Source organism: Galleria mellonella, unplaced genomic scaffold (assembly GCF_026898425.1).
Source record: "Galleria mellonella isolate WM207_F2 unplaced genomic scaffold, CSIRO_AGI_GalMel_v1 utg55, whole genome shotgun sequence".
NCBI lineage: Eukaryota > Metazoa > Arthropoda > Insecta > Lepidoptera > Pyralidae > Galleria > Galleria mellonella.
In genome coordinates, this window is record NW_026442115.1 from 504,272 (window position 1) to 530,224 (window position 25,953).

At 31.8% G+C, this 25,953-nt stretch overlaps 1 protein-coding gene and 1 long non-coding RNA gene across 4 annotated transcripts; one reads left to right on the plus strand and one right to left on the minus strand.

Moving 5' to 3' along the window:
- Positions 1–5,066: 5,066 nt before the first annotated feature.
- Positions 5,067–12,608, minus strand: LOC128201568 (uncharacterized). Its single transcript, XR_008253295.1, has 2 exons — positions 12,466–12,608; positions 5,067–7,569 (listed from the first exon to the last, which is right to left on the minus strand). It is a non-coding gene; the product is annotated as an uncharacterized LOC128201568 (long non-coding RNA).
- Positions 12,609–12,663: 55 nt separating this feature from the next.
- On the plus strand, positions 12,664–24,398 carry LOC113521272 (multiple C2 and transmembrane domain-containing protein-like). Of its 3 annotated transcripts, none has more exons than XM_026906760.3 (14): positions 12,664–13,249; positions 14,011–14,197; positions 14,642–14,790; positions 15,328–15,468; positions 15,872–16,064; positions 16,753–16,928; positions 17,524–17,728; positions 19,316–19,461; positions 20,503–20,654; positions 21,291–21,352; positions 21,786–21,892; positions 22,571–22,680; positions 23,208–23,305; positions 24,222–24,398. In XM_026906760.3, exons 1-14 carry the CDS (start codon positions 12,828–12,830, stop codon positions 24,267–24,269), a joined length of 2,196 nt encoding a protein of 731 aa, XP_026762561.1. In that variant the 5' UTR covers positions 12,664–12,827; the 3' UTR covers positions 24,270–24,398. The 3 variants fall into 3 exon arrangements, 2 of the variants coding, with proteins under 2 accessions (XP_026762561.1, XP_026762562.1); XM_026906761.3 differs by having other exon boundaries at positions 15,872–16,049; XR_008253294.1 differs by lacking the exon at positions 22,571–22,680 and having other exon boundaries at positions 24,222–24,237.
- Positions 24,399–25,953: the final 1,555 nt, after the last annotated feature.

A 25,953-nucleotide genomic window follows, 5' to 3' on the forward strand; every position in this document is an offset into this window, starting at 1 on the left:
AAAAAAAGTATTTAAAAAACTATAAATTAATTAGCACTTTTTGGTCCTCGATTAAATTCTAAGTAACTAGTTTTAATTATTTTTTAAGTCAACAATAACCAACTAAATTATAATATGTACTTAATGTAAACTTTACCTTCTTAATGTAAATTAACTATGTGAAGTATAGTTACTCAGTAGATCAACGTTACTCTAAAAAATCACAACTAAAGTTTTTTTTTTTTTATAACATTAAATTTCATACTTATCTCTTTATTTTATATTTCATTAAACTGTAAAAATGAAAATAATACATATCATGAAAATTATATCATAATTCACTTGAAAAGGACTCGAATACATAAGACACATATAAAAAAATATATATCCAGAATATTTTAGTTTAATGTATCAATTTATGTTAGTTCGTCTTTTTTTACAATAAAATAAAAATCCCCAACTCAGCCCCGACTTCCCTTATGTAAATCTAAAAACGAATAATACAATAACGATAACCCGATTCCTTCCCGAATTATTTCCTCTTAAAAAAGCTGTCTTCTATCAACATAGAGGACATCTGCACCCATTCGTCCAATCCGTAATAAAAGTGGATAGCCCTCATAAATTTAGGGAGACGTCCCTATACCACAGACTTCTGCAGTGCCCTCTGCAGCCATCAAATTGTGATCAGGACGGCGTGAGAAGAATTTATAAACGCACCCTACAAAGCCTATGAGATAAACGTGAGCTGAGCAAAAATGCGATTGGGACTTACGAATGCGCCTTTGTTGATTGATATGGCCTTTCCGTTTATGAGTTTGTTAAAAGGATTGTCGAGTACCAAGAAATCCGTACTCTAATGTAACTTATATTGGCTCTATCTACTCATTGTATGTCTTTTAAAGGAAATTTTCCCAATAAAATCACAACTCAATATTATTATAATCTCGACCCAGATTTGAATCGAAACCGATACCGAATACATATATTTCTTATTAAATTAACAGCCTCCTCCGAAGGCCCAGTTATCATATTTTCATTTACATTTCAAATGGAATGCTAGATTCAACTAAGGTTCGTTTGATCTTTTCATATTACCAATGTAAATGAATAATGAAACATCATGAATAGTCAATAATAATATTATTTAATAATATATTATGTGGTTTCTTTGAAATATATTAGTTATTAAAATACATTTTCTAACTTTGTAATGTCGATACTACAATACATTTAAGATAAAGTATAAAAACTTAATGGTCGAGGGATGAGCAGCAGTGTCTCTTTAAAAAAAAACCCAAAACCTAACTGCGATTGACAACCCGTCTACCACGCGTAGCAATTACACTCAACCCCCCCCCCCTTTAAGGGGGGCCTATGTTCAGCAGTGGACAATAAATGGCTGATATGATGATAATGAAAAGTATCTTTGCCAATTCTGAATTTTTTTTTCAAACAATACAGATTATTTTCGTGTTATACGTATATTTTCACACGAAGTCCGGGTTTTTTTGCAGAACAAAATACTTTGTATTTAAAGTTCTTGTTTACTTGCTTGTTGCTCCGAAATCTCAAAACAGATAAATTCAAAAAACATTAAATAGTATATATTTTTTTTGACATTTTATATAGGTTAGGTCTATATTAGGTTAGCTACACGCTTAAGCGGCGGTGCCGAAATGTGATTTGTGCTTCTAACTACTATTTACACGGAATTAGCGTGCTCACTCTCAAAATATTCAACGGGAATTTACGAATTTATGCTGATACGACTGTGCTATACTAATTTTAAATCAATTACAGTGCCTACACATAGCGAATTAATAATCACCTGTCTCTAGTATTAGATACAGTAACAAGTCAGGTGTAAACGAGGGAAAAGGGATTGTTAGTAATAGGGTCTAACAGCCCCATTGCTAGCAACGTACCCACAAAGAAATAGAACCGCGTGGAGGTTAACCTAACAGGTTGACGTCCACACGTTTTCCCGTGGAAACCATAGTGATTAATTCTTGAATTCATCACGATGGGCTGACTGGCCTGCCTCATCTATTATCCTCATCTATCATTGGTGCCACGCCAAGTTATACCGACAGCGCAGGCAAAAAAAAAAGAAGGTAAACAACGAATTGAAATTCTAAAAATAAATGCCAGTCAACATACCAATCTGATCCTCATAGTAGGATACACAGGGTTTACTAGAAATTTCTCAGTTCATTAGTTAGCCAACGACCATCTGAGAGTACATTTGTGTACACTGAAACCTGAGTCAATCTAAAAATATTTAATGAGAATCGAATCTAGAACTTCATTTAAACAAAGCAACGTACCTGCTGCTGCGCCACAGAGATGATCGAAATATGTAAATTTACCTTAATAATCGTTTGACTATTCACGAAATCTCAGAGACTGGTGCCTTTCATGTCTATAGACGACGATTATCTACGTAACTAGTGCAGAATCAATTTAATATGTGAGAATGAACTCTTTTTATTATTGCACGTACTGGCCACTTATACTTTTTTACTATTAAAAATATAATGCATTCTGTCGATTCTATTCAAATTTAGTAAATCGATGTTGAAAACATAATATGTATTTTATTTATCTCGTCGTCCTTATAAATATATAATAGTTTAGCTGCATTTGCATCGTAATTATCGCAGTTTTTAACATGTACCGTAAGCTTATTGGCTCTACGGTCTTACTAATATATACACAATAAAATTTTAACTGAGCGATGTCTGTACAAAGGAGATATTTAAAAAAACAATGGAAGAGGTTTTGATAGCAGCAATACAATCCAAAACCAAAAATTTTAGAAATTTTGTCTGATAATTTGTCTGTCTATCTGTATGTCTGTCGCAAAAACCACTGTACTAAATTAAATGCAGCTATACTGTTATGTTCCTGAATATCTAATTTAAAAATTTATATATGATTTATTTTGATACGACATTTCTAAATGACGTAACAAAGCAGAGTTTTATAAAAAAAATTACCAATATCTATACTAATATTATACGACCGCATACGAGCAAACGCAGTGTAGGACAACCCCCCCCCCCCCCCACTAGATGAAGTGACGATCTTAAATGTTTTGCAGGGAGTCAGTGGATGCAGGTGACTCAGGACTGTTCCTTATGGCAGTCTATGGGGGAGGCCTATGTCCAGCAATGGATGTCCAACTATGGAAAATGATGATGATGTTACTAATATAATGAAAAAAAAAAGATTTGATTGTTTGTTTGTAACGAATAAACTCAAAAACTACTCAACCGATTTTATAAATTATTTCACCTATAGAAATCTTGATTATCGGCGAGAAATATATGCTATAATACATTATTTTCTAAAATTCTATCTATCCGTGCCGGATTACTAGTTATAAATAAATGTCTTCGTCTTAGATTAAGTTTATAGAATAGTGACGAGTAATAACCGAAAAGACTAGTAATGTGATAAGAAAGATCTACTGTCTACCTCTATTAGGTACTTAAAAATATTACTTAAATTCATTTCCATTTAAGTTCCTCGTAATCTAAAATTAATCTAGATTTCATTGTAGCAAATCCTAATTGGTAGCGTCAGCTTGTAGGGGTTAGGTTACTAACTACCTACACACCCTTACAAGCTTAGAAACCTACCTAAGTAAACCTTTCACGCATGAGTACACAGTTTTGTATCATATCGGAGAATGAGATTCGATTGTCAAAAAAAATCAGTCGACATTTTCAATTTCTATTTTAGAAAATCCCTTCAGCCTTTTTATTAAACTAACCTTATTTGTAGGATTACGAAGAAACCGTTTTTTCAGCCCTTTCTTTTATAGTATATAAAAAATATTTATTAATATATTTTATCTCGAAGAACCGATAACCAATACGGAAGAGGTCAACCCCCTTCTAGGTGAAGTGACGACCTCAAATGCATTGCAGGAAGTCAGTGGCTGCAGCTGTCTATGGGGGATATGATCAGCGGTGGACGGAGAAATGATAATGATGAATATATTTAAAGGAGGTTGTTGTAACAAACGGGGACTGGCGACCCGATTGCTAGCAATATACTCTATCAAATCGACTTCCACGCAATCTCACGCAGAAACTATCGTAAATATTTCCTGGTGGATTTTTCACGATGGACCAACTGACCTGGATTTATTCTCACCTATCGTCACTTACCCTGCCAACATATAGTGATAGAGTAGGCAGGAGGGTCATAATTCCCATTTCAGCCATACATAATATATATATATATATATATATATATATATATATATATATATATATATATATATATATATTACACGACTTAGAATGGCAAACAAGCTGACGGCCCACCTGCTGGAAAGTGGTAACCGTCGCCATGAGCAGACGACATGAGCAGTACCATGGACATAACAGTACACACACATACTGTTTCGCCCATGATACCCCCCATGCGTTGCCATTCCTGAGGACTCAGGTGTTATTCCTTTGTACCCTGTAAATTCACGCCATATCCCACCCTTCAAACCGAAACACAACCATGCAAACACAACTGCTTCACGATAGAAACACGAATGGGACAGAGCTACCCAAGCATTCAATTTTTGTACAAAGTCTCTCTCTGGTAAATATATATATTAATAATATATATAATAATTATATATTAATTTCAAAAACTCTAATTTTAAAATATAACTCTTGCTAGAAATTTATACATATTTTTTATTCGTTGATTCAAATTATAATATTATAATACTTCTTAGTGCAGTAGTTTCAAACTTTGACAGCAAAAGTTACAATTCTGTAACGTAGGTGCTGACAGCAGACAGACAGACAGCATATACATAAATATGATAATGTATATCCATAGATATCAACACTGAATATATGAATGTACTTGATATAATTACTTGGGCACCAATTTAATTATTGTATCGAACCAAAAAAAAAAACAATAAACTCTAAACGTCTTTTCAATAATTTTATTCACACGAACAAAATCACAGATAAAATTTAAATCACAAACAAATAATGCTAGTTTTATTGTAGTATTTATTAATATTATGTATTGTCATACATTTTTTACAAGTTGCAATGAGAAACAAGCTGAGAAATCACCTGATAAATGATATTAAACAATTTGGACATAAATGACACTATGAATTTCAACGGAATATACATTGTACACAGAATACAGTGTGACATATCATGCGTCTAATAATCTTCTCTTCTTTAAAATCCAAAATACAGTCATGCAAGTATTGCTACAAAAACCACAGATAATACTATGCAAAAACAAACACAAATGTACAATATTGTACAAATCCATACAGCAGCGTTTCTTATGGTCTAAAAACTCCGCACTACGAAAAGGCCCCGGCCTTTTGTGAGCTCCCACTTGACTCTCGCTTTAGTTGCAGTTTCGACTGTTAATAGCATTCCATGGAACAAAATTTAAACACACAAATACCTTAAACAATAAACTACGGTCCTATAACCTAAAACGTATCAACCACACAAACAGGGACTAGCTATCTCCAAGTTATGTGCTAATAAAAACATAATTTACAGGATTATAAGTTTGAAAGAAGTTTACGTTACCGAGTCAAATGTTGTTAAAATGTTACTGAATTATAGGGTAAAAAATGCTCAACTTGCACATTACCGAATTCGAAATGCTTAGAATATATTTATACTATTATTTGATCCTATTATCATTTCTTACAGGCGAGTCGACGGCTACATCGTCGTATCGTAGTTATCTCGTACCAGTATAGAAAAGAAAAATGAAAACGATACCTACACTATTCAGTAAGCCGTGTACTGACGCAGTTTTGTTCAACTTGATCAATTTTGATTTTATTCGAGTCAATGTGTCTCAACCCTTGAGTATATAAAAAACTAGCTTTCTCTTTTAATAAAATATAACAATTATATTAAATGTTAAATTTATTTTGAACTCATCAAAGAAATACGAGTAGAAGAAGCCAAATAAGTTTACTGAGGGTTGCCAATGTAACTATAAATTATCACATCGATATTTTCAAAGCAAATCCTTCACGAAGGGTCGCCGGGTGGGGTCTGTCGACAGTTGTATGAAAATGACCGATCCCGAGATGCCCTTAAACTTCTTGACGAGGATCAGTTTATTTACCTATATATAGACTAGTGGTGGATGAAATTATTATTTTGATATTCGACAATACTCGTATTAAGTAAAAATATTTTGTTGGGAGAAATTTTTCAATTATAATTTTTTTTTTATTTATTTATTACGTTTACTCCCATTTTAGTTCAACCAATAGTAACTTTGTAATAATAATATAAACTGGCGTTTTTTTTTCTTTTTGCACATAAAATTATGTGTAAACACAATACCAAGTTCAAAATTTAGATATTTTTAAATTAATGTATCTACTAAATTTGTTGTCGTTCATCAGTAAAATTTATTACTTTTAAAATAAGAATATTGACATTATTGGTCAATATTAAATATCAACAAATGGTCAAGCGATTAAAGTTATAGGTAAAACTAATCTTGTGTAATAAAAAATATAATATTTATCGATCAATTATTCCATAGCTGAACATCCCTATCACATTGAGAATAACACTTGGAACTCGCCACAAACCTCTTGAGCAGTGAGTCGATTACAGAACAACGAGGGGAAAATATGCCTTAAATTAATTAAGTCCTTCGCTGGCCTTGTTACATGGCTTTTCGGACATTGAAGGATAAGGGTGGAATTTACACCGATAGATAATATAATAAACAACAACTGTTTATAAACAACTAGAGGTCGCTAGCGGCTTTAATTCGACGGAGCTTTTTTTTGTTTTTGTACCAATGAGAATTACATAAAATTGTTTTAAAACTCATAGAATTTACTGGGTACAGAGGAATAACACCCGAGTCCTCAGGAATGGCAACGCATGGAGGGTATCATGGGCTAAACAGTATACTCTGTTATGTCCATGGTACTGCTCATGTCTATAGGCGACGGTTACAACTTTCCATCAGGTGGGCAGTCAGCTTGCTTGCCATTCTAAGTTGTATAAAAAAAAGACAAATTTTTTTCCTGTATCATCATAATTTATTTTATACAAATATTATTAAATACTTCCACATAGGTATTGTAAGCTGTAACAGTAATAATAATAGTTAGTTTGTCATTTCTTAGTATAACTAAACTACTAAGAGTAAAATAAAAAATAAAATGTTTGAAAAAAAAGTAATTGAACTATTTCATTCTCCCTCTTGCTCTCCACCTGCCGTGAGGATAGAATAGGCAAAGAATAAAGGTCGGCTCGTGTGACTAAAAATTTGATACAATTACTTATATATATGTACTACCTATATATGCTATATACATGTGTACATATACCTACCTTGTACTAATATTATCTATTTATATCTACTAGCTGTATTATTGATATCATATATCCGTATGTTCTTGTTTATTTATCGAAGATAGTATCGAAACATTATTTAATTAATTTTGATTATATTGTTTATTATTAGGTCGAAGTACTATTGTGAGTTGATATAAAGTTGAATCCTCTCATATGTTTAATATCCGTAGTACAAACAAGCTGACAGTCTCTGTAATGAAAAATTATAACAGTTACACGTACACTATAACAACACCACCGACATCACCTAATACAAAATTTGTAGGTATTTAACGCATAATTTATAGGTATTTAATATATAAATATGGATGAAATATATCCCTTAATATTACTTTTTTAAATCTACTACTAAATATTTTGCCAGTACTTTATATTTTGCTTTAAAATTTTTAAATACTTTCTAACAAAATGATAATTTTTTTGTGACAGATTAATAAAAATCCATTGCAAACTCAGATAACTTACTATATACTTAACTGTCTCTGATTCCAAGAGTAAGTTCGCTAAACTAACTTAAAAAAAACTCTTAATTGTAATCATTTAATCATTCAGAAATATTGAAATCATGTTGTTCCTGTCAAAAGCAACGGCTACCACCTCTAATCAAATAGGCTGTCAGGTTCCTTGCCATTCTAAATAGATGTCATAAAGAATTATTTAAAATGACATAACATAATTAAAACGTTTAATACTTGAAACAACATAGTTACAACGTTTAAAATTAATCGATTAAAATAAATATCAAAAAGACTTAATTAATAGGTTTAAAACTTCAAACGACATACTTAAAACGTTTTCATACATATTACAGTATGAGTACAGATTCTTATAAATAAATTATTTAGTATATTAAATTTATATATAATAGTAATCTAGATGTATATAAATTATATAATATTTCAAATTATTTATTGCAATTTAAACTTAGTCATTATAACTAAATAATGATATAAAAGATAAGTTACTAAGAATGATAGGTATACAATCTGATAATGATATCTAATATAAATCAAATGTCAAGTGCATTATACAATGTATTTATAGAGTATTCAATTTAAACTATGGCAGAATTCAATTGGTTCTTACTCGACTGCAAAAAATCTTGCGAGTTTTTTTTTTTTTTTTTTTTACAACACAGGGGGCAAACGAGCATGCGGCTCACCTGATGGTAAGTGACTACCGCCGCCCATGGTCACCCACAACACCTACGGCATTGCAGGTGTGCTGCCGGCCTTTTAAAAAGGAATATGCTCTTTTCTTGAAGGTTATGTTGTCGTATCGGTTCGGAAATACTGCTGCTGGAAGTTGATTCCAAAGAGTGGTTGTGCGTGGAAGAAAGTGCCTTGAAAAACGCACGGTGGAGGACCGCCACTCGTCCAGATGGTTGGGATGAAATTTTAGTTTATGGCGGGTTGTACGATGGTGAAAATCTGCAGCAGGTATCAATCCGAACAATTCTTCAGAGCACTCCCCATGATAAATTCGGTAGAAGATGCACAGAGATGCAACATCTCTACGCAGTTTCAGTGGGTCGAGCCGGACAGTAAGACACCGATCGTCAACAATTCGAGCTGCCCGACTTTGAATGCGGTCTAACGGAAGGAGTTGGTACTGTGGCGCTCCTGCCCACAGGTGAGAACAGTATTCCATGTGTGGCCTCACTTGAGCTTTATACAGTTTCAGGCGGTTTTCTGGCGTGAAATACCGTCTCACCCTATTGAGCACCCCCAACTTTTTGGAAGCTATCTTAGCTTTTTCCTCCAGATGACCGCAAAACTGGACGTCGCTAGATATATCGACGCCAAGAATCCCCAGACTCGACTTATTATCAAGGGAAGTGCCCTGAAAGTGAGGTGATACGACAAACGGTGTCTTTTTTGCGGTGAACGCGCAGACTTGTGTCTTCTTAGGGTTAAAGTGAACAAGATTGTGTTCACCCCAAATCGAAACTTTATCGAGTGAAGTTTCGATTTCAGACACAAGTCTGTTCCGGAGCTCATCGGTATGTGCCCGCGAGATCTTTGCATGACCGGTGTATAATGCATCTCCTGTACTGTCGTCCGCATAACAATGAATATCACTGATATGTAACATATCATTGATATGCAGAAGAAACAGTGTTGGAGATAGTACACAGCCTTGCGGGACACCAGCATTCACAGGTTTTAAGTCAGAGCATGCTCCGTCGACTACGACCTTAATGCTACGTTCGTTAAGAAAGCTGGCGACCCAACTGCACAATCTCGCAGGCAACCCAAACGAAGGTAGTTTTGAGATTAGTGCCCTATGCCACACCCGATCAAAGGCTTTCGCAATATCCAGACTAACAGCTAAGGCCTCTCCCTTATTCTCGATTGCCACTGCCCATCGGTGTGTTAAATAAACTAAAAGATCACCAGCCGAGCGTCCCCGTCGAAAGCCGTACTGGCGGTCTGAGATCAGCTGGCGATCCTCTAGGTACCGGAGCAGTTGATGGTTAATAACTGATTCCATGACTTTCGAGAATAAGGAAGTGATAGCTATGGGCCTATAGTTAGCTGGATCTGAGCGGTCTCCTTTTTTAGGGATCGGATGCACCAGAGCAGTCTTCCAAAACTTTGGGACTATACCTGATGAGTAACAGAGCCGAAAAAGACGCGTAAGAACCGGAGCCAACTCTGGTGCGCACGTCCTAAGCACAATTGGAGGAATGCCATCGGGCCCGCTCGACTTATGGATTTCAAGGGAGAGAAGTGCTCTACGCACTGATCTTAGCGTGAATTTAACATCCGGCATAGAGCTCCTACAACACGGGATGGTCGGCGGTAGTTTCTCCCCGTCATCCAACGTCGAGTTTGATGCAAAGAGAGATCCAAGGAGATCGGCCTTCTCTTTGGCGTTCAGAGCCAACGAGTTATCCTCCCTGCGCAATGGTGGAAAAGATGACTGACAGAAATTCCCTTGTGCAGCTTTGGCAAGAGACCAGAAAGCTCGAGATCCCGAAGGTAAACTAGCCAATCTCTTGCCAATTCTACCAATATGCTCTGACTTCGCTGTGGCCAAAACTCTTTTGAAGGACCTAGAGGCAAAGTTATACTTCTTTTTAAGGGCACTGATGTTAGAATCTCGCGATGCCACACCTTTGGCCCAGGCTAGGAAGCACTCCTGTTTCAGGCGAGATGCTATTCTACAAGAGGCTCCATACCAGGGCTGGGATTTCCCACCGACAGGTACCACAGAGTTAGGAATAAATAATTCCATTCCCTGGAGCACCACATCGGCGATGGAATCGGCGATGGCGTTGGGATCCCCCAGTGCGAAGCAAACCTGCCTCCATGGGTAAGATGCGAAAAAAATCCGCATCTCATCCCAGTCTGCCGACCTGTAGTGCCAAACACGACGTCTACCCGTAGAACGTGGTGGAATCGGACTCATGAGAGGCACCTCGCTCCGCACCAGACAGTGATCCGACGATCCAAGCGGAGCTTCGACGGAAATCACATAGTTGTCTGGGTGGGTGGTCAGCAGAAGGTCCAGCAGTGAAGGTGAATGGTCCAACACATCAGGTATTCGCGTGGGCGAGGAAACAAGCTGCGTCAGACCATAAGCCAAAGCAAAGTCATGAACAGATCTTCCCGCATAGTCGGTTGTACGTGAACCAAGCCATTCGGTATGGTGGGCATTAAAATCGCCAAGAATCACGACTTCAGCGGAAGGAATCTGTTCGAGCAGGGAATCTGTAGCCATTTGGACGTGCTCAATGAGTTGGTCGGTTTCGATGTTACCGCTGTGGGACCTGTATAGGCATGCATAGACGCGAGGATGGTCATTGCAGTCTACACGCAGCCATAAAATAGACAGGTCCGTTCCTTCAAGACTTCCAAGGCGGCGACAACAGATATCCTCTCTGACATACGCGCATACACCGGCACGCGAAACAAAACAATGTTCAAGTTTATAGCCCGGGTACGTCAGGTATGAAGTTTCGTTTGGAGAGGATATCTGTGTCTCCGTTAGAAAGAGCAATGCCGGCCGCGCCGTTTCTAGGTGGTGGTGGACAGCGTTTAGGTTAGAATGTAATCCCCTGATGTTGCAGAAGCTCACATTGAGCGAAGGGGATGCCGTAGAAATATTGCTCCGTTTGCCCTTGGTTCCAAAGAGCGGAATTTTGCCCCCCCCAGAATACGCAGGGCAGCCCGAGCGTGGTTGCTCGAGGGAGGATTCTCCAGCAACATGGTTACTGGTACCTCCCTGGGGTATGTTATTTTTTTTTAATTCCACTGCCATGGTTGCGTGTTGTAAGATAGGGGGACGGGGTTGGGGAAAGGATTTTAGGAATAGGAAAGGGATGGGTATGGGATGGGTTTGGGATGGGCCACCGGACTCCCTCACTCACCATACGGAATGTGATCGCACTAAAAATGCAACCACTTAGCGTCGGTATTCTGTGAGGGTGTGGTACTTCCCCGGTCGAGCCGGCCCATTCATGCTGCAATACCATATAGGATTACAGCGTGGCTCTACCACAGTAAATGGTGTAATGGAGTAATGTTTATGTAACTATATTATTTATATTCTTTACTAGCTTTTATCCGCGATTTCGTCCGCATGACCGGGATATGTTTACTGACCCGAATCAAAAGTTACTTATATTCTTCTCCATCGCATATATTTCATGTACACCAAGTTTTATAATGATTGATTAAGCTGTTAAAACACTGTAAGATAATAAACTCACTTTCACATTTCTATTTGTGCAAAAAAAAAATTATATTTAAATATGTGTATATGTCCTTTTTGTTCATAATAACCTGAGAAGTCTATGTACAGAAGTCGTGTGCTTGGGTACCTCTGACCCACCTGTTTACCTATATAATTTCTACCTTCCATCTGTCTGTTTCAAAACAGGCTATAGGTCATCTTCGGTAACATAAGTGATAAGACACAACAATAAAGATATCAGCCACTATTATCTTATGATTATACATTTCTCCTTCAAGTATCACGAATCGTCATAATTCACGTCAATTCTTAATACAAAGAATAAGGACACATTTAAATGCAAATATGATATGATCAAACACAGAATTCATTTTAATCTACTTACACATACTTACTACCTACATTGCATTTAGTCATTGATTTAGATTAAATTTAAATAAGTGATCGATTATGGATATATAATCAATCATTTGTTTAAATGTTTTCAACCTATTTTTATTCGAAACGTATGCACATCCTTGAACCAAAGTTCTCGCCAAACAAATATATTCCATTAAGTCTGTTAATAAAATATTGTGATAATGAATTCGTCAAAATAATCAATAACTGCGTTAATGATAAGATATGAACAGGTAATCCCTCTACACGATACATCGACAGATATGTTTCAACCGCAAATGTGTGTGCAATATTCTGAGTGATCTTTATTACAAAAAAAAAAAAAAGAAAAAGTGCAGTGCTAAAAAAATGGAGTCGAGAGATAACAATGCTTTGAGGGGAAAACATTTCTCGCGACTTCATGAAAAAATACAAAGTAAATATAGTGAAATTCAAAGAAGACTTGAGAAATCCAAATCGGTGGAATCATTAGCCGCAATTAGTGATAATCAATTGTTTAACAAACTAAAATATGCCAGCGCCATTGATCTTACCGAGAACAATGAAATGTATATTGATGATCATAATAATGATTTTCATAATTTAATACACAGCATCATTGTTGAGGATGTAAATAATCGAAAGGCTACTTTAGAAGATGTAAATTTTAAAGAAGCAAGCATATCACGATCATACTCTGGAAGTTTATTAAGTGAAGGATATTATGTTTGTAGTCCTAAACAGATTAAATTGTCAAATGGAAATAATAATTTGCCATTGAGAATTATACAGTAAGTAATTGTTGCCTAAAAAAGTACCATTTGACACTTAGGTATAGTAAAATACTATAAAATTAAATGTATATAACGCAGTCTGTTTGATGACAAAGATTATCTTAATTGTAAAAAAAAAATATTTGTCGCTATATTTTCAATTTATGATGTATAAATGCTCATAACTTTATGAATATAAAAAATTGTATAAACATTATAATAATTAATAATAATATATACACATAAAAGATGTAAATAAGAAACGGATAGAAATTTTAACATTTTTCTTTTTTCAACCATTGGAATCTTTAAAAAGTCTTTTCGTTCTGGTATGTTAGGAGCTTTATTGTTAGAATTGTTCTAATAAAAAAGAATATAGATAGTATGTCAGATACAATTTTAATATATTTATAATATTTTTAATTGTAGTGTATAAATAAGTCTAAATAGACTTATTTACACGCAAATAATTCTAGTTCTAAATTTGTACTCTTAAATTAGAAACCAAACTATATGTCAAGATTTTTTTTTAATTTTTCTATGTTACTGTTTGAGAATGTTATAGAATTGTTATTACTGTTGACTGTACATTAACTGTGACATCTTTGTAATAGGATTCTAGAGTTGGTCAAAAAAAAAAAATATCCACATTATATAAAAATACAATAAAAAGTGAAAATATCTGTGACGTATCACCAAGTAATCTGAATAACTCCAAATCCTGATACGTGTGTAAATACTATACTGCTAGTATTTCAAACAAATAATTAAAATTACAGATTAAATGAAATAGAAAAGGGAAGTGACGACAATCTCACGCCCACTACACCGCCTGCAAGAATTTCTCTCCGTAATAAAATCGGCTCTCGAATAACTGCTGTCAAAGAAAAACGTCGCGAGGAAAAGGAAAAATATACTAAAGACAAAAAGAAAGAAACAAAGGACACAGGGGCGGGACTCGAAAAGGTCTTTTTGTATTTACATTTAACGTTACTCACTCAGCTTACGTACTACGAATTCTTTTCAATATTTACAATCTATTCTAAATTGTTTGTTTTGATTCGGCTTTTAAATGTTATTTACATTTCTAAGTAATTGAGCGTTTATTAATGAAAAACACAACTTTATTTGACAATAATAAAATTAGAAACCTTTTTTTTATTTTCTATTAGGTATACAGACCTAAAGAAAAGTAAATAGATTTGCATCGCCATAAAGTAATCTAAAAAAAACTGTTATACTTATATCATAACCTGCACCTATTAATTTTACTTCTTATTTATTGTAAATGCTGAATTTATATCCTAATTAAAATAATCAAGTTTAAAATTATAAAATATTTTTGCAAACTTTTTTTTTAAAAAATACATATTTATTTTTACATTCTTTATTTTATTTTTTCAATCATAGCTCATACTAAGCAACGCGACATACGATTCAAGATTATTGAAACGAATCAAATTGGCAACTGTAACAATTGCATTAATCGAAGTTACTGGATTAGATAATGCACAAAACAATATTGAAGAAAAACCGCGCAATCTCCATTGCCGCTTCAAGTAAGCGAAAAAGTTAATTAATCTAATGTTATCTTTTTCATCTATTTAACTAAAAGGAAAACTCGATTAACTAATTGATGTATAGAACTAATGTAATTATGAGTGATAAGACAACTGAACATTAGAAAAAATAATCACTATAAAATTTTACACCAAACACCAGCACTGAAAATGTTAAAAAATCCCATGCAAATAGAATATTTGAGTTCACTTAATTGAATTTATTCAATTAAGTGAACTCAAATAGTTAACAAGTCTGTTTAATAATTATATATTGTTAAAAAAATCTGATATTCTAACTTTCTATAAAAGAAAGAATTTTTAAAATCGGCTAAGTATTAATATCGTATAGTGTAGTAATAATATAGTATAATAAAAATAAAATCTTTGACCTTTATAATATAATATTATAAGAAGAAATTATGGAAAAAGGAAAATTCTATAAAATATTTTTACATTAAATAAATCTCAAAACTTTGTAGAATGTTAAAATAATAATGACAAAACTCCGTAACAATTTTGATTTTCTATATGCAGATTGGGCACAGAAAAATGCAAATCTAAGACTGTGAAAAGTATAGCAAGTAAGGCAAAATGGCAAGAACTGTTCAATTTAAATATGTATGAAGAAAGTATGCTCGAGGTAACCCTTTGGGATAAGGACTTCTTTATTGGCAGGTATCTCCGTTTATCCATCCTTAATTTTAGGGTCCATAATCTTAAATTGAGATGGAATATATTATAATATATTTATGTTATTAACTACATTTAAATAATCAGTCGATTGTTATTTTTGGTTACATTTGTGTATTTAATAAGAATACTATGTAATATGCTTTCTATCATTCTACAACTTAATATTAGCAACCCAATTTTTTATTGTTTAATTTCCAATATATTACATGTTTTTAAATCGTCAATATTTTATGAGTACCTACATTTTTTTTCTTACAGACACATTACAATTTATTTATTTTCCTAATACTATGAAGGGCACACTTTAACAGTTACAATAATCGATTTTAAATTTTTTTACTTTATAAATTAAGTCAGTTTCATTTGATTTTGCCTTTTATTACAGGCGTGTTATAGATTTATCAGATATGGATAAAGAGAAAACACATAAAATAAATATCGATTTAGAAGGTGAAATGCCGAATGTTAAATTATTTCTTCTACTTACAATCACTGGAACCACTACGGATAACAATATTTATGATCTAGGTGATTATGAAGAAACACAGACAAGATTGGAAACCGTAAGAAAAAATAATGTATTGCCTTTATTATTTTATTCTTTTTTTTTCTTTAATTTTCTTTTTATTTTATACTACACTCACCTTCAATTTAAAAATTGCACCTATTCTAATTACAGTACTGGAAATATAACCTAGAACACCTGACAAGAGTTATTTGAAAAAAGATTCGTGATAAATTGGCTCGGACCGTAATCAATTACTAATGACTTCTAATTTAAGCCAGAATTTATAAAATTAGAATCATTATATGAACTAAAAAATAATACAAACTCTTATATTCCTTTTCATTTATACAAAATAATATATAAGATCTCTATCATTCTACCATAAGTAAGTCTTTAAAATTACCATTTATGATGAACAATGAGTTCAACTGCTGTAGTGGACATGTAATTTTTTATACTAATTTTATAAAATGGTATCTAAACAAATGATGTCTGTACATAGAATTTTTTTAAGAAAAATTAATTAGGGTTCTTATTAAAATTCCTAAACAATATTTTTTAGCATCCATATCTGTCCGTCTCTCTATTCATAGTTTTGTTCCGCAATTAGGTAAAACTACTACACCAAACCGGATTGCAGTTTTCAATAATTTTTTTAGCTTCAGCTCACATTCCAAAACAGCAAGGTTTTAATTACAAGTTTCTTATTTGATTTATTCTCAATATTCTAAAATAAACTTTATAAATCTTCTGTTTAGGTTTGGTATCAACTAGACAACTTAACTGAAGTTGGATGGTTGTCAATAATTGTTTATGGAGCTAAGGGTTTAGCTGGAAATGACTGTTATTGTGTATTGAAACTAGGAAACGAAAGGCTCCAAACGTACACAGATTGCAAAACGAACGATCCTAATTGGATGAAGGCGTTTACTTTGTAAGTTGATAAGAAAAAAGTTTACCTTAAAAAAAATAATAAAATTGTAACTCATATAGTTACAAGCGTCTGTATAAGAGAGATATAAAAAAATATGAGAGGTTTTAATAAATAAAATCAAAACAACAATAATTGATTGATGGATCGCTTATTTACCATTCTAAGTTTGCATAAAAAATTAGAAATTTTGTATGTCTATCTATCTATATAATTGTTCTGGCATAACGCAAAAGCCATTGCACGAAATTAGATATGGTTTTTAAAATTATGTTCCTGGAGACCTAACTTAAAATGTGGTGTCAATTTCATTCGTTTTCCTTCTAAAACTATGCGTACAAAGTAACAGGCAAAGGACTAGTACATTAAATAAATATGTAGCGCTAGACAAATTGCACAGCGCCATCTAGTTCCAAACTAAACATAGCTTGTAGCATAGTAGTAGTTGTTAGTACTAAATAGTTTATATATATTTTTCATACTTCTTAGATGCCAAATAAGCATACGGCCAGTCTGATAGTAAACGAAGTTTCTGTAGCCTATGTACAAATACCTAGACAAAGACAAATATCGTAATTGAGTATTTATTACATTTTAGCACAATAACTGATATTACTAGTTTATTAGAAGTAACGGTATACGACGAGAAGAAAAACGAAGAAGTTGGATGTATAACAATACCATTATTCAAAATAAATAATGGCCACAAAGTGTGGTATGCGCTCAAGGATGTCACACAGAGAGAACAAGCCAAAGGAAATAATCCAAGAATACTGCTAGAGATGAGAATATCTTACAACCCTGTAAGTTTATGTACTTTAAACAAATATTAATACAACTGTTTAGTTTATTACGTTACGTTCACACTTAATAAAATTATTAACAAGACCAGATTACATTATATTTTAATTTAGATGCCGTGTAATCCCGCTATAGAATGGCCACCCCATTCTTTCCCGTGGATGTTGTGAAAGACGATTAAGGAAATTTCATGGTCAAAGGATAGGCAGCTGTGTTCCTCATAAAACACCACCAAAGCCTAACTACAGTTGCCAACCGGACTGCTAAACGTGGCAACTACTAGTAAAATCCCCTAAGGAGGTCTATGTCCAGTAATGAATCATTAATGTCTGTTATGATGATGATGATATTGGTATAATCTCTGATGGGACCATGACTCTTGAAATAAGGTCGCAATATCATTGAGCTCAAAACGAAGAAATATTTGTAGTAAAAATCCATCTTAATATACATATCTATGTATATAAATAAAATGAATCATTAAATATAGTAAATAAAGAACAAAACTGGAGAAAGAACCAATTTGACTGTTTCTTCTTTTCAAATTTTCATTTACTTCCGAAGAATGATAAAGAGAAGAAATTAAGAGTATAATTGGAAAAATTGCCCGGAGAACATGGAAGCCCATTTCTCTTTTTCCATACAAACTGTTCCTTACTGCCAATTTAAACATTTCAATCAAATGTTAATCAAAAAACGTATCGATCAAAAACAAACTGTGCGTCTAATGTACTAAGAGAAGAAATTATGTAAGCCAAATAAAATTTATTATTAATTAACATATCTACAGTTCGGTATCTTCTGACAAAACAACATCTGTCGGGTTTATCCGCTTTTTTTTCCGGTTTAAAAAAAACTAGTATTTTAAATACACTAACGAGACTTAACACGATGAGAAGTAAATTTTAAATACACTATTAAGTAATTAATAGTGTATTTAAAATATTACACATCAACGCGAAAGTTTCAAATTAACTAAAAAAACTATAGTAGATGTAGTGTGGTAGTAGTAATAGTGTAGTAGTAGTAGTGAAACAATGAAAAGAGAAGATTGCTTACAACAAAAAGTCTGTTTTAAATACACTATCGGGACTTGATGCGACGTAATGTAAATCAGGTGTTTTCTGTTTACGTGTAATCGTGTCGCATTAAGCCCCGATAGTGAACAGGTAGAATATGTATGAACAACGCGAAAATTCAATATTATAAAGTCTTATATACTCATATATACTTTTATACTATTAAAAGTGTGCATAAATAGAATATCTGTGTAATTATTAAATACTACTTCAAAATTAAGTAGGTTCTCAGTTCAGTTTCGCTATTTCTTTTTTTATGTTTGTTACCTTATAACTCTATCAGTTCGAAACCAATTTAGAAAATTATTTTTTTATCTGAAATTATATAGTTACAGATTAATTCCATAGAAATTTTATCAAAATCGGCTTAATAATAGTGCTAATAACTGCAATCAAAATATCTAGTTTTGTCGCAAATGAAGTCACTTTTTGTTATGAAATATATTCTTTAATTATAATGATATTAAATTTCAAAACATAATAATATTCAATATATACCTATGTTCACAGATAAAGGCTGCATTAAGAGTATTAAAGCCAAGAGAAATCGATTACCTAGAAGTCGAAGAGAAGTTCGACAGACGACTGTTTACTAGAAACTGGACTAGAACAAAAGCTATAATAAATTGGATTCTTGAAGTTTACAAAGTTATAAAGTTAGTAGTTTTATTCTAACAAGACTTAAAAACTTCATCGCCGAAGCCCTACCACTTCAAAGTGGCCAATGTTTTAACTTTCAAAAACATAGTTGAATTTTCTATTAGATCTTATTCATTGAACTACGAACGAAAATTTAAGAATGTAAGTGGCCTTATTCCTAACCAAATGTACTTGCATAATTTTCATAAACCAAACTACTGAACCTTTTTTGATAAAAACATCTATGGGATCAATCTAAAATTATCCTTTTAAATAAAAAAGAATTTTACTAATCGGTTTATAACTAACGCAGTTTTGAGGTAATAACATAAAAAATTTGAAAACCACTTTCTTTTTTAACTTAATTGAAAATAATTTGTTGTTAGACTTGACTTCATTATACCTTATCTTAATACATAAAAATCCTGTGTCACAATGTTTGTTCACACTAATATCCTTTAACTAACTCCGAAAACTCAACCTATTTTAATGAAATGTTGTAAATGTAAATTGCTTACTTAACTTGTGACAGATAGAAAAAATGGATCCAGTAGGTAGTGGTAGGGGTAAAATAATGTTTTCTGGGTCAAATAGTCCCCACTAATATTATAAATATGAAGGTAAATGTTTGTTTCTCCGCTTTGTGCTTTTACAGCTCAACCAATTGTAATCAATTTTGGCATACATAAAGGACACAGTTAACTTTTTCCAGGCAGTTAATATACTCGTAAGCCCTTTCACGCAGACAAAGTCGCGGATAACTTCTAATATAATATAATTCTAAACTATTTTTTTGTTAAAATTGCAAAATACCGGTTATTTATTCCAAATTCAAAACACCACGTAAAAACTGTTTTGTGTGTTGTTTTTATATCTCGAGCGTTGTTTATTTATTTTTATAGGATTCAGGGATAACTTTATGATTTAACTTATTCTAAATTAACATTCCTATAACATTTGTTGTTATATTGTATCAAAATATACATGTATATAAAACAATAAATTTACTACATACATTTATCATGAGTAAAGTTATTGAATAAAAACATCATTTCTAGATCTTCATTCGAATGGGAATCAAGAAAATTAAATACTATAGCACTAATTGTATGGCTACTATTCCATTGGTTTTATGAAGCTTGGATGATCCCATTACTTTTATTAATACCTTTCATCTACTATAGTCCCGAGGAATACAACTTATTTCAGGGTAAGTACAATAAATAAATTTCTATAACATAGTTGTATACACTGTTTCAACCGGACATTAAAAAAAAACAAATGAATAATTGACCCAACCAAATGGCACTGCTAATATTCAGCAGTGTTATAAGTCAAAACTAGATTGAATATTTCGATTCCTTACTAACATCATTTAGAGAGTGTTTTTGTGATAATTTCAATAAAATTTGGTTGAACTTAGTTTTCAGTAAATCCTACCGAAACATATTGGAAAATATCCTTTTACTCATAACTACATTACTAATCTATATAGATTTTATTGAAAAAGTCATGTTTATTGTTCATGTTATGTATGTAATGCTAAATTATCATCATATCAGCCGTTATCTGTTCACTGCTCAACGTAGGCCTCCCCTATAAACTGTCATAAGAAACGGGGCCGTACTCTATGGCAGCTTGCCATTGAGGGGATTTTGTCAGTAGTTGTCACGCTTAGCAAATGGGTTCGCAACCGCAATTAGTCCTTTAAAGTACCTAAATAAATGTGCCTATTCTAAAATTTTAAACTCTAGCTAAAAAAAGTCTATTTTAAAAATTAATCTCAAAAATTAATACGTATATACTTAGATTAACATAATTAAATTATATTAAAACTTTTTTACAGATTCTGTAAAATTAAGAAACGGAACGAAGGGAACTGAAAATGATCGTGCGAAAATAGAAAAGGTAGATTTACTATAATATCCTTCTGAGTCAAACAATAACAAAAAATATTATCTACTTGTAGGTGTTATTAATAAAAGTCAATAATCGAATGTTTCTAAACACATAACTTCAAACGACTGCACCTATTTGACTAAATCATTTTCTATTTTATTTGTAACTGAAATGTTACAAAAGTTGTATAGAATAGTAAAAATTTTAGAATAAATATCTTCAAACATTTTAATAATGAATATATTTTATTTTAAATTTTCAACTAAGAACAAATAATATAATAATAATGAGAAATTCTAAAAAGATACAGAACAAATAAGAATTATAAATATGATTTTAATATGTGTGATTATAGAAAAAATCATTATTTTATAAATATGATGGCTATAATATACTATTTTAAATTATATAATAATTAATTCTAAATAATATTCTACTACAGGAGGAAAAAACTTCAATTAGACAAAAAATTCAAGGTTTACAAGAATTGATTCAAAATATACAAAATTATCTTGGCAAAATTGCAACCCTTGGTGAAAGTGTTAAAAAGTAAGTAATTAGGCTAGTTTCTAATGATTCTTAATTAATATTTATTTTACTTAATTACTTTTCATTACACTACACGAAATGACATTTGAATTATTTATTTTAATCTTCAGTATTCTTTTTTACCTTACTAAATCTTGAACCTGACCATAATGCTTAAAATACTAATGGAAAGACCTTTATTTTGGGATAAAGTATGTGATAAGGACTAAAATGATCTTTTATCTTTCTGTCTCTCTCTCTCTCTCTCTCTCTCTCTCTCTCTCTCTCTCTCTCTCTCTCTCTCTCTCTCTCTCGCTCTAATCCATAATCTTAGTTTTTTTTTATAATACGCTTAAAAAAAGCAATTATAGCCTTAGATCCCACCACTGACTATAAAACTAGATTTCGATGAGATTGAGCAAAAATACAATCTAGATACCTGGATTACCAACTCTCAGTTAGCCTCAAACTAGTGTTAGCAAATGGGGAACCATACTTGCGGCCATTTTTATAAGCATCTATTGTTCTTTTTCTAATAATAGTTTATATAATTTGACCGACAGTGGAAATGGCTTATATTGTATTATAATCTAGCAACGCTTGTATTTGAAGCACTGTTATATTGCTCGTAAAATGTAAAATACAGTTTCAGTTCAGAAATATGGAAATTACTACATATATCTTTACTTTTATTTCCAGTTTGTTCAATTTTTCAGTGCCATTTCTAAGCCATTTCGCTATAATTTGCTTATTGGGTATATCACTTATAATGTACTTAATACCAGTAAAGTACTTATTTATGGCTTGGGGTAAGTTTACTTATTTTTTTATAGCTTAATTTTAAGAACCAATTTTAAAATACACCTAATAGTTACCAGTATTTAAAATGCAAACTGCAAATAGGTTTTTACACTAGTATATTTCGAATATCAAATCTAATTTACATTGATATTTTTTTTTTTTTATTTATAAAATATTTACAAAGAAAATAACTTTAACAATTTTATTAATTATCAATTCTTATTTGCGTAACTACATTAAATAATTAAATAATCTTGTACATAAATAAATTGAAAAGAGTAACTGTTGAGTTACTTACAGGTTCTTCTGAGCAGATAAGAACATAGCCTTCTATGTGGTTATAAAAAAAAAGATAAGAACATTCCGAATCCAGCAGTGAAATCACAAAATAAATGACGATTTAAAAAAGCTCATAAACAAGTCTATTTGAATATAGATTATTTCTATTCTGTTCTAATATTTTATAACTATCAATAAACATTTTAAAGCAAATAACAAACCACTTGCTTTTAACACGAGCAAATATTAATTTCAGGTATACGTAAATATACAAAGAAAATCTTTCAACCAAACAGAATACCGCACAACGAAATATTGGATTTGCTCTCTAGAGTGCCCGATGATGAGATTCTGGTGAGAAAATATTTATTTTTTACCTATAAATCGAGTTTAACCACAATCCAATTCCAACTAAGTAAAACAGCAATATTCGTTTTGAATAGTTTGTCCACAATTCTAACAAATAACTGTGTCTATAATAATACTAGCTGACCCGCAAACGTTGTTTGACTCCCTCTACCGTCACCTACCGGGTTAATTTGTTCTTGTCGGGATAAACAATATATGTATAATATATAAAATCTCATTAAAATCCGGCTTCAAAGATTATTAAGAGCAAACATCGTGACATTGAATTTTTGCATAATAAAATTAATCCTAGAAAAAGCTGACAATATAGTGCACGATCATATTATAAGTAAGTTAATTAACAGTTAAATTTTACCCACCTAAATTACAATTAAATTAGTGTAAGTTATATTTATATAGTATAAAATAAAATCATCCACACATCTATCTGTTTCTTCACATATTTTACTAATATATTTTACTGTTCATGTCTATAGGCGACAATACCACTTTCCATCAGGTGGGCCGTCAGCTTGTTTGCCATTCTAAGTTGCATAAAAAATTCTATTTTTACGGAAGCAGCGCAAGTCAATAGTTAATAATGTTATTATCTTTTGCTGTAAATTCGCTCATATAAAATTTCAATTATAATAATAGGAACTATTATGTAATTAGTGAGAAAAAATAGTCTATTTCCTTTTTCATTCCAAATACGATGAAAGGTTGCGAATTTTATACCAATTGGTTGAGCTGCTGAAGCGACAAGAGATAACAAACAAATTTAGTTTCACTTTTGTAGCAAAAGCAAAGATTTAAATATCTACGAGTAATATAAACTACTTTTAATAGTAAACATCATTGGTAGTGATTAAATAGTGATAAATATTAAGTACTCAATGTTACCAATATGTTTCATTTTCAGCTAAATTGTGTGGAGTTGCCATTGGAAACCAAAGAAGAAAAATTGTGATTTTATTACAGTAACTATAGAAATGACATATTATGATCTGATGTAGCTCTAATTAAAAAAACAATGTGATTTTATACATTATTAAGTTAATTTTAAGTTTAATAATAACGTTATTTTCATTGTGACAGATTTAATAGTTTTTTATTTTATATTTTTGTAACATTTTACACTTTCTGAATTCTACGTACAAAGTATATTATATAGCAAATTTCGTAACAGTTGATTTAGCCATAAAGTCGTAAGTATAAATTTTATTAATCATTCATTAAATCAACAAATAATAACAAATAATGAGTTTTTAGAGAGATTTTACTGCTAAATTGTGTTTTTATTTATAAATATTATTCCAATATGTTTATTCAATAACAGTAATCTGCAATTATACTCGCGTAAATTAAAATAAAACATTATACCATATATTGGTATACGATATTTTTCATTAAATATCAAATTTCATTCAAATCTTGACAGATATTTTACACATACCTATGTAGATATATTGTTTATTAGAATAAAATTAATTACATCTAAAAATTTTTTATCTTGGTATAAATAAATTATTTTTTATATATATAATATTGAATTTTAATCACATAGCATCAATGACTGTATTTGTACTTCGGAACATATGTACTAATTCGTTACAACAAATACTAAAAATCTGTGTTGCTAACAGTGGCACCGTTCACATCATGGTGATATTCGCACCATAACCTATTTGCTTCGACACATCATTACAGCACATCAATTTATCATCGTCTTCGTATTACAAGATCATTGTTCATCCTGCTCTGCTTGCTCGCTTAAAACAAAATGCATTTTGCTATATTGTATTGTTTATATAGACAGAGTTTTCCAATTGCCATATGACATGTCTATTGTATTATAATTTTTATATTTTCTTTATTTTATATACTCATGTGTAGAGTCGGTTGACTCTTACCAAACACCATATCAAGCTGAGTTTCTTCTTGATTGTGATTGAACTTATGTACAATGATAATAGTAGAAGAAATAAATAGATAACAAGAGTTGATAGCTAGATTTACATACAATAGGAATTCACAGAAAATATTAGATAGAAGAGACACCGCACGAGCTGCAGGGAAAAACTAAAAAAATAATAATAAATAATGCGGTTTTTTTTTATAAAGAACAGGGTGAATATATATGTTCATTAATCGTGAGGTGTGAAGGCACTGACAAATGGATACGCTGTACAGATTCGTGGTATAAAAATTAGATATGGTGGTACTGCTTGTACCACATACTTACCTAGGCGCTAATCAATTCAGTTCTTCTAATTTTTTTCCTTCTCCGTAATAAAAATTACTGCCAATAAAAATAATATATAAAAATAGCTTTTTATGCATATATGTATATGTAATGCATGTGCGCATGTATGTAAACATATATATACATATATATGTGTATACATTTATAAAGTTATATCTATATTTACAAATCGAGAGAGCGCCTACACAAGTTGCGTTGGCAATAAAATTACTTCTGTGAAATTGTACTGTACTGGGGCAGTAAAAATCTCAGCAACATTGATATAAAATTTATTACAAAAAATTTGGAAAAATTAAAGCGTAGGTGTTGATTTCTTTCATAAATACTCGTTAACAATTTAAAATTAATCCTTAGAGATATAGCATATATTTAATCAGTTTTTTTTAAA